Source organism: Larimichthys crocea, chromosome XII (genome assembly GCF_000972845.2).
Source record: "Larimichthys crocea isolate SSNF chromosome XII, L_crocea_2.0, whole genome shotgun sequence".
Taxonomy (NCBI): Eukaryota; Metazoa; Chordata; class Actinopteri; family Sciaenidae; genus Larimichthys; species Larimichthys crocea.
Window position 1 is genome coordinate 3,022,881 of NC_040022.1, and position 13,580 is coordinate 3,036,460.

Genomic DNA, 13,580 nt, shown 5'->3' on the forward strand with positions numbered 1-13,580 from the left:
AGGGCCGTTACTCTTTATCATTTACATTAATGACTTTCTTATTCCTCAGAAACACTCCAGAAGATTAATTCTTATATAGAGCTGCAACCTCTGATAGAGCTACTGTCAGTATGTGTGAGGACCATGCTGTCTGTCTCTGAGGTCTGTTCATGTTGTGTCTTGTTTTGGTCTGCATGTACAGGTATGTAATCTTCTTTTCTTTATAAGTGGAAATAATGACAATTACTGGACGTCAATATGTTGTGTGTGAATAAAGAATAGAGAAAGAAAGAAAGGAAATCAAAGTTTCCTACAAAATAAAAGTTTGACGTAGGACTCGTCGTCAGTACCGGCTCGGTTCTGGGATCAGAACCTGAAACAGTGAACAAATAAAAACCAGGAGAACGTTGGTGAACGCAGACAGAAGACTTTTAATTTGACAGCATGCCCTGCAGGAAGTACATCACAGCTGACATCTTTTTAAAAAAAGTTTCCCGACACGTGAAGAATCTTTGGCGAGCCGGATACCCGGTCCTGAAACCCAAACCAACCAGAGGCTCCTGTCAGGACGCCGACACCCGTAAACTGATAAATAAAACATGACTCACTGAGTTGGCACATTATGATCACATGACACCTTTAAGACCCCCCCCACCCCCGATCACGTGATGCTGCGTTCACACGTCAACGGAAAAACGAGTTTCACAGAAAAATCAAACCCTGAAATCATCGTCGTGATTTTTAGAAAACAGAAACGAGTCGACGTCACGACGTCATGATTGGAAGGCCTCGGCGAACACGTGAACACAGACACAGGGTTTGTTTTACACGCTAACTTCATGTCAATCTGTCTCAACGTTTGTCTCGCGTGTTCCCCTCCGAGGAGCGACCGAGCGACGCTGCAGGAGTCTGTAAACTGGATCTCGAGCTCAGCAGAAACATTTCCTCTGCACTGAGCTAACGCTGAAATAACATTAAACTAACGTCCGACCGATTTCTAAAAGAAATCTGAACATCTGAGAATTTAAAGGAACAGTTCGAAGAGCTGAAGAGCTGCTCGCTGGTGGAATTAGTTTAGACAGAGCGAGGCTAGCAGTTCCCACCCGTTTCCAGCCTTTATGCTAAGCTAAGCTAAGCTAAGCTAAGCTACAGTTTGACGAGGCTCAGATTTAAACACCAACTTCCTGTTTTGGTGCGTGTGTCGTGTCGGTCAGCTGATCCGTGACGAGGCCGCGATGAGGTCCGTAACGTCCGACGGGAGGCGATGAATCAGCCCGTCATCGGACGTTACGGACACGATCAAATAAATAAAATGTAGCATGTAGCGTGACGAGCTAACAGATCAATAAATATCATAATAACTGTGTGGGCCAATCAGATCTGAGCAAGCCTCGGGCAACTTCCTGTGCTCCCGTATGCTACGCGTTAGCTACGAGTTAGCTCGTCTGGCTAAGTTAGCTGTTGTTAGCAAAACGCTAGCTACCTAATCTATATGTTCGTTAGCACGCTAGTTAGCTAGCGTAGCTAATGGCTAAAGATTGACATAGGTTAGTTGGCTAGCACGTAGCATTTAGCTAGCCGTAACATTTGCTACAGCGCTAATGTTAGCTCATCATTAGCATGCTAGCTTTAGCACGTAGCGTAGCTAAGTACAGAGGAAGAGGAAGCTGACTGAGGCTCGACTGTGATTGGAGCACGGAGCGGAAAAGGGGCGGGACTTATGAGGGGTCATTAAACTGGATCTGCATTGTGTGCATCTCCGGGACTTCCTGTGCTTCTGCTTCATATTTCAAAATAAAAGCATCTCTCATCATTTTCCAAAAGAAAAACACATGATGTGGCCAAAAGTGTGCGGACGCCCGAGACACGTCAGATTCACGCGTCTGACCTCCAAAGAGTCGAATCGAACGGTCCGTGTTGGCGTGAACGCGGAGGCGAGGGGGCGTCCACAGACTTTAGGCCACGTTGCATCGGTTTAAAACAAATCATGAAATCACCGTTAACGATCAAACCCTTTAAAATAAAGTCAAAGATGACGAACTCAAAGTCTTGACTGTCCGATCACGTGACCTCGCTCTTCTGTTACAGTAAAAACTAAAAACCCAGTTTTAAAAAAACGATCAGCGCGTGACGAGCTGCGAGGTCTGTCGGCTTCTCCACACTCACTCGTTCATTCTCTCTCTCTCTCACGCTGACATGGCGTGCGCTCTCCGGCGTGGAGATAAGGCAAAACACAAGAAGCAGCAGCAGCGCGGTGACGTCACCGTCGTCCTCTCTCTGAGAGACCGAGAGACAGACGGGCGTCTGTGGCTGCTGGTTCGTAGCGTTAATACTTAAAATAGACAAAAAAAGCAACTTTTTTATAAAAATGCTCAAAAACCCTCAGCCCTCATCCCGTCGTCCCTCAGCACCGTTTGTTAGAAAATTATAAGAAACTCTTTAAAAAGAACAAAGTCCGTCCCCCGGCTCCGTCCTTCAGTGGAACTCCACGAACTCCTCCAGCGTTTTGGGGATCTGGTTGCGGTACGTGATCTGGTGCTGCCGGACGGCTCGCGCTGCCAGGCACTTGAGGCTCATCTTCATCTGCGTCTTCAGCAGGATCTCCGACACGCCCGTCGTGCTCTTGTCCAGCGGCGTCTTCTTCTGCTTGTTGGTCATGTCTGTGTGGGCGCCGGCCTCCACCAGGTTGATGATGATGGCGTGCAGCGTCAGGAAGTCGCTGATGGGCCGGTTGTACTGCACGATGACGTGCAGCGGCGTGTTGCCGTCGTGGTCCACGGCGTTGACCTGCGCGCCGCAGTCCAGCAGCAGCTTAGTGACCTGCGCGCTAGGGAAGCTGCAGACGTCGTTGGTGTGGAAGTCGTCCACCGGCGTGCTGGAGCTGATGGCGAGGTGGAGCAGGGAGGCGCCCTCGCGGGAGCGCGGGTCCAGCTGGATCAGGTTGTAGATGTGCTTGTTAATGCGGGCGCGCTCCTCGTCGCTGCAGGTGGTCTTCGTGGAGATGCAGGCGAGGTACAGGAAGGTGAACACGTTGGACTCGTAGTTGTCCAGAGCCTGAGGCAGCTCGGACTCTGCCGCCGTGTCCACGCGGGCCATGCTCCGCTGGATCTCCACCACGCTGCAGCTCAGCACCTGCTCCACGGCCGAGGCCAGCACCTGCTCCTTCAGGTGCACCATCTGCGAGAACACCTGTGCGAAGCGCAGCAAGTCCTTGTGGGTGTTGCGGTTGCCCTTCTGCCGCAGGCGGAGCGCGTGCAGCCACAGCTTGATGCACTGTTCAAACTCCATGTTGTCGGCGCACACGGCGCCGCGGTAGATGATCGGGTGCGACACGTCGATGTTGTCCGAGCCGAGGATCCGCTCCCGGATCATCAGGCCCTCCATGTGCAGAGCGTCCCGGTCCACACGGATGGCCTCCAGGTCTTGGGGTGTGCGGCACTCACAGCGCCCCCCGTAGGCCTCGATGGGCGGCAGCAGCTCCTTGGCGATGACGTTGTCCGGGTCGCGGTAGCGCTCCGTCATGGCCGTGTGCAGGTAGTGGTACGTCCTCTGGATGTCGTAGTTCTCCCGGTCGTTGGCGAACGAGGCTCCCAGCAGCTCCAGCGCCTCGATGCGGCTGTGCGGGTCACAGTCGGCGTGCGCCAGCAGCAGCTCCACCACATCCGCCTTACAGCTTTCTGCTGCAACCTTCAGCGGCGTCATTCCGTGTCCGTTCACCACCATGGCGGCCTGACAGCGCACCAGCTCCTGCACGATCTCCAGGTGGCCCGCCTCGGCCGCAAAGTGCAGGGCGGTGGCCCCGCAGTGGGCTTTGGCGTTGGGGTCGGCCCCCTGCTCCAGCAGGAACTTCACCACGTCCGTGTGGCCTTTGTAGGCGGCGATCATCAGGCAGGTGTTGTTGTACTTGTTGGTGATGCTGATGTCGGCGTTGTGCGCCACCAGGTAGCAGACGATGTCCAGGCGCCCGTCGAAGCAGGCGGCCCGCAGCGGGGTGGAGTTGGTGATGGTGGTGTGGTTCACGTTGGCGTGGTGACTCACCAGCAGGCGCACCACCTCCATGTGCCCCGCCCCTGCCGCACACCACAGCGCCGTGGCCCCGTCGATGACGTAGCTGCAGGACAGACAGAGAGACAGGCAGAGAGACAGACAGACAGACAGAGAGACAGAGAGACAGGCAGAGAGACAGGCAGGTCAGCTGAGATCATTCAAGACCACACTGGGTCAAAACATCAGCAGTGACATCACAGAGGGGGCGTGGCCAACTAGACAAACCAGTTGTCAGGATGGTTCAGACGGATCGAAGCGTGTGGCGACTCGCTGCCCATGACAGTAACACAGAGTAATACTTAATGTAAACGTTTAAAAATAAAAACACTTTAAAATATGAAATAAAACACGAAACTTAAACTAGAAATCAACAGTCTGCTATATTATAAACCTGTGGACACGTAAACACGAGGACACGTAAACACGAGGACATGTAAACACGTAAACACGAGGACACGTAAACACGAGGACATGTAAACACGTAAACATGAGGACATGTAAACACGTGGACATGTAAACACGTGGACATGTAAACACGTGGACATGTAAACATGAGGACATGAGGACATGTAAACATGAGGACATGTAAACATGTAGACATGAGGACACGTAAACATGTGGACATGTAAACATGTAAACATGAGGACATGTAAACATGTAAACATGAGGACATGTAAACATGTAAACATGAGGACACGTAAACATGAGGACACGTAAACATGAGGACATGAGGACACGTAAACATGAGGACACGTAAACACGAGGACATGTAAACATGTAAACACGTGGACATGTAAACACGTGGACATGTAAACACGAGGACACGTAAACATGTAAACATAAGGGCATGTAAACATGAGGACATGTAAACATGAGGACATGTAAACATGAGGACATGTAAACACGTAAACATGAGGACATGTAAACATGAGGACACGTAAACATATGGACATGAGGACATGTAAACATGAGGACATGTAAACATGTAAACATGAGGACACGTAAACATGAGGACATGTAAACACGAGGACATGTAAACATGAGGACATGAGGACATGTAAACATGAGGACATGTAAACATGTAAACATGAGGACATCTGGACCTTGATTCTGTGAGCTGGACGTCCTGTTGGACTCACGTTGTCCTCGTCCCTCTGGCTGTGAATGGACGGAGGAGACAAACACCTGTCCAGGTGTCTTCACTGTAAAAAAACAAACGCGTTCTTAAAGTGAACTCACCCGTCGAACCGGACCGTGCCGGTCTGTTCGGTGTCCACCCTGTAGTGGTCCAGCAGCAGCCGGACCACCTTGTCGTGTCCGTTCCGGGCCGCGATGATCAGGGGCGTGGACCTCTGTCCGGCCAGCTGGGTCACGTAGCTGAGCAGGTACCGGGTCTCGGCCTCGGAGTGGTTGAGCAGCAGCGCGGCCAGCGTCAGGACGCGGCCCTCGCTGGCCGCCTTGTACACGTACCCGGCCAGAGACTCCATGTGAGCCCGGCAGGCGGCCCGGCGGGGGCCCCGGACCTCCGCTTGCCCCGCAGCAGCCCGCAGTGTCCGGTCCTCCGGCGCGAGCAGCCTCCCATCAAAAAGGCGAACGCGGCCCCAGCGCGCGCATGAGAAGCGGAGCTGCTCCGTTATGGCCACGAGAGAAACGGAACCGAGCCGAACCGGGTGTCCGGTACCGAGCGTCCGCTCCGGGTCGGCTAGCCGGTTAGCCGCGGTGCTAACGGGAGCGAGCTGCGTGAACAAACACGGCTCGGTTCCGGTCCGGCTTTGATTTGACTCGGCAGAGTCTCCGTGAAGATTCTCCCGCCACTCGAGCTGCGACCGAGACCGACTGAGACCGACTGAGACCGACTGAGACTGACTAAAACTGACTAAGACTGACTAAGACTAAGACTGAGACTTTCACCTTCACCGGAAGTTACTGTGCGACGGGAAAATACCTCCGACCGGAACTGTGTCTGCTGATAACAGTTCCGCCACTGCTTTTTTTGTTAAACCTTTATTTAACCGATTCAGTGTAACAACAACAACAACAACAACAACAACAACAACAACACACAAGCAGCTGTAACAACAACAACAGCAACAACACAAACAGCTGTAACAACAACAACAACAACACACACAGCTGTAACAACAACAACAACAACAACAACACACAAACAGCTGTAACAACAACAACAACAACAACACAAACAGCTGTAACAACAACAACAACAACACACACAGCTGTAACAACAACAACAACAACAACACACAAACAGCTGTAACAACAACAACAACACACACAGCTGTAACAACAACAACAACAACAACACAAACAGCTGTAACAACAACATCAACAACACACACAGCTGTAACAACAACAACAACAACAACAACACACACACAGCTGTAACAACAACAACAACACACACAGCTGTAACAACAACAACAACAACAACACAAACAGCTGTAACAACAACATCAACAACACACACAGCTGTAACAACAACAACAACAACAACAACACACACAGCTGTAACAACAACAACAACAACAACACACAAACAGCTGTAACAACAACATCAACAACACACACAGCTGTAACAACAACAACAACAACACACAAACAGCTGTAACAACAACAACAACAACACAAGCAGCTGTAACAACAACAACAACAACACACAGTGAACATGAAGTTATGACTCACGTTAACGTCCAGGTTTTAGACAGTCTGCAGGGACGTCACGGAGACTACGTCCAGGTTTGAGACAGTCTGTGGGGACGTCACAGAGACTACGTCCAGGTTTTAGACAGTCTGCGGGGACGTCACAGAGACTACGTCCAGGTTTCAGACAGTCTGCGGGGACGTCACAGAGTTAAATCAGCCCTGATACACGTCTAGTTATGGCGGTATCATCAGACAGTTTGTTGTCAGCTGATAAATCAGACATGAATTCATTCACATTTTTAAAAGTAATGTCATGTCAGAAAAATATTATTGTTATTTTAGTGTTAGACCATTGTAGGAATGAGGCCAGCATGAAGGTTAGTCTGTCCAATCAGAGCTGGTTGGTCCGTGTCTCACAGGTATTCATGATCTCTGCAGCATAAGCTTCTAACTGTTCATGTGAAACCAGATTAAAGCTGTCTAATAAAACAGTGGGGGAGGTTTATACAGATTACAGGATTATCTGCTGGCAGGTCAACCTTTTTTATCATGAAAATCATTTTTCAGTCCAACTGAGGAGACGAGGAAACGTCTCAGAGGACACCTCGTGAAAACTCATCAGACTGATGTTGAAACAGTCTTAGACAGTGTTAAGGTGGAGGAGACATGCATCATCGTCCTTTCATCAGGAGGAGACACACCTCAGCTCTGCATGCAGCAAGTCTCATGTGCAGGTTGGTCAAATTCATTTTTCATAGTGGTCTCTGAGACGTCCCCGCAGACTGTCTAAAACCTGGGCGTAGTCTCTGTGACGTCCCTGCAGACTGTCTCAAACCTGGACGTAGTCTCCGTGACGTCCCTGCAGACTGTCTAAAACCTGGACATATTGATGAGCAGTCTGATAAGGTCCATCAGCTGCTTCAATCCGCTCCGGCGGCGTTAGAAGAGTTTCATCACCAACTTTTTTTGGTTTATCAGGAAATGACAAACTCTAAAATAGTATAAAGAATACTTGAAAACACTGAAGACACTTTGTGTCAATGTTGGACAGACACTGGAGGACAGAGGACAGATGTCACAGAGGACAAACCTGATTACATAATGAATGCTGAATGAAAATGGACGCAGACAGACAGACAGACGTGTCCTCTGCTGGGTGTGTGACAGATGAACAGATGAGATTAGAGCTGCAGGAAATCCACTTTCAGTTTCAGTTTGAGGATTTTGGAAGGAGAGCATACGTCGGGTCACGACTTCAGGACTGTTCAGTCCTCTCTGCTGTCTCTCGTCTGTCCACCTGCAGACACAAACACCAACGTTCCCTCTGAGTGATGCTGTGTGGACGTTAAGCCTGGTCTGTAGTCTCTGTGACGTCCCCGCAGACTGTCTAAAACCTGGACGTAGTCTTTGAGACGTCCCCGCAGACTGTCTAAAACCTGGACGTAGTCTCTGAGACGTCCCCGCAGACTGTCTAAAACCTGGACGTAGTCTCCGTGACGTCCCCGCAGACTGTCTAAAACCTGGACGTAGTCTTTGAGACGTCCCCGCAGACTGTCTAAAACCTGGACGTAGTCTCTGAGACGTCCCCGCAGACTGTCTAAAACCTGGACGTAGTCTCCGTGACGTCCCCGCAGACTGTCTAAAACCTGGACGTAGTCTCTGTGGACGTCCCCGCAGAATGTCTAAAACTGGACCGTTCAGTCTCTTGAGAAGCCCGCAGACGTCTAAAACTGGAAGTAGTTCCGTGACGTCCCCCGCAGACTGTCTAAACCCTGGACGTTTAGTCTATGAGACGTCCCCGCAAGCACTGTCTAAAACTGGGTAGCTCTCTGTGACGTCCCCGCGACGTCTAAAACTGGACTAGTCCTCCGTTGACGTCACGCCGACTGTTCTAAAACCTGGACGTAGTCTGCTGTGACGTCCCCGCAGACTGTCCTAGAAACCTGGACGTAGTCTCTGTGACGTCCCCGCAGACTGTAAGAACTGCTGGACTAAGTCTCCGTGACGTCCCACACACGCAGGATTTCCTAAAACAAGCTGGACGATAGTTCCGTACGTCCCCACAGACTGTCTAAAACCTGGACACGTATATGCAGAAAACAAACATGACAGCCGCGTGGACATTAAACACGTTCCAACTCGTCTGCTTCAGTTTATTTGCGTCTGTTTTTTCGGCTTAAGATTTGCTTTGACAGCATTCCTTTGATTTCTGTTGAATCTCGTTTCTTTTTTTTTCCATTTATTTGAATCTCGGTTTCTCTTTCTTTATTTATTTGATATAGTTTCTCCTCTCTTTTATTTTTTGAATATCGTTTCTCCTTTCTTTCTTTCTTTGAATCTCGTTTCTCCTTTTTTTCAGTTCTTTGAATCTCGTTCCTTTCTTTCATTTCTTTGATCTGTTTCTCATCTTCACTTTCATTTATTTGAACTCCGTTCTCTTTCTTTCATTTCTTGAAATCTCGTTTTCTCCTTCTTCATTTCTTCTGAATCTCGTTTCTCTTTATTTTGATTTATTTGAATCTTGTTCTCTTTTTTAATTCCTTGAACTTCTCGTTTCTCCTTTCTTTCATTTCTTTGAATCTCGTTTCTCCTTTCTTTGATTTCTTTGAATCTTGTTTCTCCTTTTTTCATTTCTTTGAATCTCGTTTCTCCTTTCTTTGATTTCTTTGAATCTTGTTTCTCCTTTTTTCATTTCTTTGAATCTCGTTTCTCCTTTCTTTGATTTCTTTGAATCTTGTTTCTCCTTTTTTCATTTCTTTGAATCTCGTTTCTCCATTTCTTTGAATCTCGTTTCTCCTTTCTTTCATTTCTTTGAATCTCGTTTCTCCTTTCTTTCATTTCTTTGAATCTCGTTTCTCCTTTCTTTCATTTCTTTGCTGAGCCGCTGATCTCAGACAAATCCCATCATGCATTACAGGATTTTCACAGCAGAAGACAGTCGGAGCGGCTCGTCCTTTAATCAGCTGCTGCTTTAGTACATCAGACGTTTGAATGACGGCTCACTGCTCATGAGTCCGTCTGTCTTCTGTCTCTGTGTTCTGCAGCCCGGTGGAAGGTTCTGCCGAGGCGGAGGCGGTTCTGTCGAAGCCTCGGTTCCACCTGGACCTCTGGCTCCTCTTCACTGTCCAGAACTGGATCCTGGATGTGGGCCGGCCTGTTGTCATGGTAACAGGAAGATAAGTGGTGTTTAGTACTGCAGGAAAAAAAAAAGTTTTATTGTTTTATTAATGAAGTTCATCTGAGAACACGTCGTCACACACTTAATTGACTTATTGTTACTGTGTCACTGATGAACGCTGTCATGGTTAAAACAGCTGACACTTCATCAGCTGATGAACAACAAATGAAAGTCGACTGTTGAACAACCTTCATACTGGTAACGTTTCAAATATGCAAAGAGAAAATGGGAGCAGACATATCAAATATATTCAGTGCTCAGCGAGCTGACAACCTAAAGATGTAGAAGTTCTTTATTTACAGAGTATAACTATTTTTATTAGTGTATAATATTTTATATGTACAGACTCTGCAGGTCGTCTTCCACAGAGTTCACCATGTTTCTACGGCAGCCCAGAACGGACAAACCAAACAGGAGCTACGTGACATAAGTTCTGTTGTGTGACATGAATTAACTTACAGTAAATAAGTGACACGACAGAAGTTATTACATGATATATGATGTATAGCACATTATGTGACAGACGTTAAGTCACATGACTCTGATCATCCTTTGGACCCATCTTTACGGCCTGACTTACATTAAGTTACGTGACAAGTTATTTTACATAATTTGTCATGTAACTTATCTTATGTAATTTAACTTGGGTTGAATAAGTTACGTTATGTTAGTTATGTGAGCTAACTTGTGAATCATTTCTTTTGGTCTCACGTGGGACACAAACCGCGTCCTTATGTGGACTTTACTTTGGACCCATGTTTATCACGTCCTGCTCGTACTCCTTCACACGTCCGGCCTGCAGGCCATTACATTTTTAATTTTCTTGTTAAAACTCCAGAAGACTTTTAAATATTTATCTTTGATATTAAAAATCTCTGAATAGAAACATCTGCAGGCAGTCGACTGATGTGCTCCACCACAGTGAGATTCCTGACTCAGATTAAAGTGAAGAACATTCAGTCCGTCTTAATCTTTCTGCAGCTCGTCCTCCCGGTGGACTTCTTTCCCGTGAACCGTCCAGGAGCTGTGGAGTACCTCCACATCCTGTACGCCGTCAGCACGCCGCTCGTCCTGCTCAAAGTAAATCATCAGAAATCTACGTTCACGTGTCGTCGTTCAGGTCAAAGTCCAACGTTCTGTTCTTTCTTCCAGATGCTTGAACGCAGCCCGAGGACTCTGCCACGCCCCGCCGTCCGACTCGGCATCATCTGTGTTGTCATGGGAACCAGCCTCCACCTGGTGGCCGACTCCGTCACCCGACGGCTCGTGCTGATTGGCTACCAGCTGCATCTGTCGGTCAGAGAGAATCCAGTCATGCAGGAGCTGAAACCTGCGTCGCTGGTAGGTGACGGATCAGTGCCGAGCTTCAGTGCTAACGAGGGCAGCGTGACAACAACACGTCAAATCATAATCACATGTTTCATCGTGCAGGTCGACGCCTTCGAGCTCCTGTTCTACTACGACGACACTCTGGGTCACGTGATGTGGTACGGAGGTCAAACTCTTCATGCTAACAGCTAACAGCAGCTAACGGAATGACATCATCACTCGTGCTAACATGATGAGCTAACACAGAGTGAAGGGGCGGGGCCTAGGAAAGGTTATCACTGTTTGATGAACACACCTGTCCCCTGTCTGTCCTCCAGGTGTGTCCCTCTCTTCCTCGTCCTCTTCCTCTTCTTCAGTGGTTCTTTCAGTCACAGGAACAGGAAACAGGAAGAGAAGATGGCGCCGGCAGCGTGGATGCTTCTCGTCCCCAACGCCGCCTACTACTGGTCAGCTGATTCAGATCAGACCAATAAGAGGCTGTGTGTGTGTGTGTGTGTAACTCAACAGTCACAGGTTCAATGCCCGCTCATAGAGTTATTGTCTGTGAACACTTTGTCTAAAACCTGGACGTAGTCTCCGTGACGTCCCCGCAGACTGTCTAAAACCTGGACATAGCTCGTAGCTCGTGGCTAATCGAGGTAGTTTTCTCTCCAGGTCAGATCATCTGAACTGAAAGTGTAACTAGTGTCTGATGAACAATATATACACCAAAGTGTGTGTGTGTGTGTGTGTGTGTGTGTGTGTGTGTGTGTGCCACCAGGTGTAGTAATAATTGATCAGGTGGTTCTCAGGTGTTGCTGACTAATTACTTAACTCGATGAGGACGCCACTTCAGGAAAGCAGAACTGATGAAGCGTGTCAGCAGTTTGGAGAACACGCTGGTCTGTAAACACAATGAATACCCCTCACGTCACCGTGCCTAGTCCAGTGTCAGAGTGTAATCCCAAAGTGGCTGATGAACTTTCTGCATTAATTAAGAGTTAAATTCATTTTTGCTTGTTGAACGTCTCTGGAAACAAAAGTTTAAACTCTGGCGATGTGTTAAATGACATGGTGGGGATTGAACCTGTGACCCTCTGCTCACACACACACACACTGACCCTCCCTGTGTCCTGTCAGGTATCTGATCACTGAGCGACAGACCTTCATCCTCTTCATCTTCACCTTCTTCGCCATGACGGCCACAGTGATGCACCAGAGGAGGCGGGGCTTGGTTCCTGACAGCAACGGCCTCTTCATGCTGTGCAGGTACAGGTGAGGATCAGAACTGACCTGCTGAAAGTAACTAGACGTCATTCTGACTGTGGCTGTGTGGGTCTGTAGTTTCTCTGCAGCTCTCGTCCTCGTGGCGTTCTGGGTGTCCTGTCTGTGGAGCGACGGCGTCCTGAGGAAGAAACACCCGGGGCTGATCTACGTCCCGCAGCCTCGTGCCGTGTACACGCTCCACCTCCAGCAGAACGGCACCACGTGACGGAAACTACGTCCTCCAGCAGACTCGGAGACGCTTTGACCCCGCTGAAGATGAACGGACAGAAAACAGATTGTCAAACTTGAACATGTTCAAACTGCAAAGATGAAAAATCTGAATAAAATCCTTTGAATTCATGAAATCTTTTCTTTGCTTCAGGGACTTTTCTTCATCCTTTTTTTAATTTCATAACAGCGATGTGAAAAATATTCAGTATTCAGTCGGCCAATTATCAGTTTGTACAGTCGTGGTTATCTGCAGGAAGCAAACAAAGTTTAATTAGTGCAGACTGTTCTGAATATTTTAATAATCGAGGGAACAACTGACAACAGCAACTCTGATGTGATTAATGCAAACTGTTTGAAAGGAAGACGAGCTCTGACATTTTTGATTGGAGCCAACAATCACAGAGACTACGTCCAGGTTTTAGAGAGTCTGCGGGGACGTCGCGGAGACTACGTCCAGGTTTTAGACAGTCTCAAAGTCAGTCTTTCTGTTTCATCATTGAATTCTTCTCAAACAAACGTTTTCCCTCCAAAGTCTCCAGTCTTGTTTAATTATTGATCACAGATTAATGAAACGTCCTTGAAAGCCTTCAGGTGCGTTTGTTTTATTCTGCATGTCCACGAGACATCGGAGACATTGGAGACAAAGTGAACCGTCTCTGTGGTCAGCTCTGTGTAAATCCATGTTCCACATTCAAACATGGCTCTGAGGTTTGTTGATTATTTTCTGCTTCCTGTCGGCGTCACAGAGTCGTACGTCCGTTATCATCCTGCAAACACGTCACGCTGCACCGGGAGCAGGAAATACACTCAGAGGGTGGTGAGGAAACATCACAACATCTCCAGGACTGAAGCTCCCGTTTGGTGTCACTGGAGGCCGGGTCATTGATGGACGCGGGGCAGTACTCCATCA

At 48.3% G+C, this 13,580-nt stretch overlaps 2 protein-coding genes across 3 annotated transcripts; one reads left to right on the top strand and one right to left on the bottom strand.

The window, feature by feature from the left end:
* Positions 1 to 390: 390 nt before the first annotated feature.
* Positions 391 to 5,977, bottom strand: fem1b (fem-1 homolog b). Its single transcript, XM_027284797.1, has 2 exons — positions 5,266 to 5,977; positions 391 to 4,090 (listed from the first exon to the last, which is right to left on the bottom strand). Exons 1-2 carry the CDS (start codon positions 5,511 to 5,513, stop codon positions 2,455 to 2,457), a joined length of 1,884 nt encoding a protein of 627 aa, XP_027140598.1. The 5' UTR covers positions 5,514 to 5,977; the 3' UTR covers positions 391 to 2,454.
* A 908-nt stretch (positions 5,978 to 6,885) lies between these two features.
* cln6b (CLN6 transmembrane ER protein b) lies at positions 6,886 to 12,780 on the top strand. 2 transcript variants are annotated; one of them, XM_019261758.2, is made up of 8 exons: positions 6,886 to 7,421; positions 9,732 to 9,852; positions 10,847 to 10,945; positions 11,018 to 11,206; positions 11,297 to 11,352; positions 11,512 to 11,640; positions 12,314 to 12,442; positions 12,518 to 12,780. In XM_019261758.2, the coding sequence occupies exons 1-8, from the start codon at positions 7,354 to 7,356 to the stop codon at positions 12,663 to 12,665; spliced, it is 939 nt and encodes a 312-aa protein (XP_019117303.1). In that variant the 5' UTR covers positions 6,886 to 7,353; the 3' UTR covers positions 12,666 to 12,780. The 2 variants fall into 2 exon arrangements, with proteins under 2 accessions (XP_019117303.1, XP_027140605.1); XM_027284804.1 differs by lacking the exons at positions 6,886 to 7,421; positions 9,732 to 9,852 and having other exon boundaries at positions 10,639 to 11,352; positions 12,314 to 12,448.
* Positions 12,781 to 13,580: the final 800 nt, after the last annotated feature.

Coding starts and splice junctions, on each gene's coding strand:
- fem1b (XM_027284797.1), bottom strand. CDS start 5,513: ATGGAGTCTCTGGCCGGGTACGTGTACAAGGCGGCCAGCGAGGGCCGC. Junction 4,091..5,265: donor GGCACGGTCCGGTTCGACGG/GTGAGTTCACTT, acceptor TCTGTCCTGCAG/CTACGTCATCGACGGGGCCA.
- cln6b (XM_027284804.1), top strand. CDS start 10,772: ATGTGCTCCACCACAGTGAGATTCCTGACTCAGATTAAAGTGAAGAAC. Junction 11,353..11,511: donor ACTCTGGGTCACGTGATGTG/GTACGGAGGTCA, acceptor TCTGTCCTCCAG/GTGTGTCCCTCTCTTCCTCG. Junction 11,641..12,313: donor CCCAACGCCGCCTACTACTG/GTCAGCTGATTC, acceptor GTGTCCTGTCAG/GTATCTGATCACTGAGCGAC.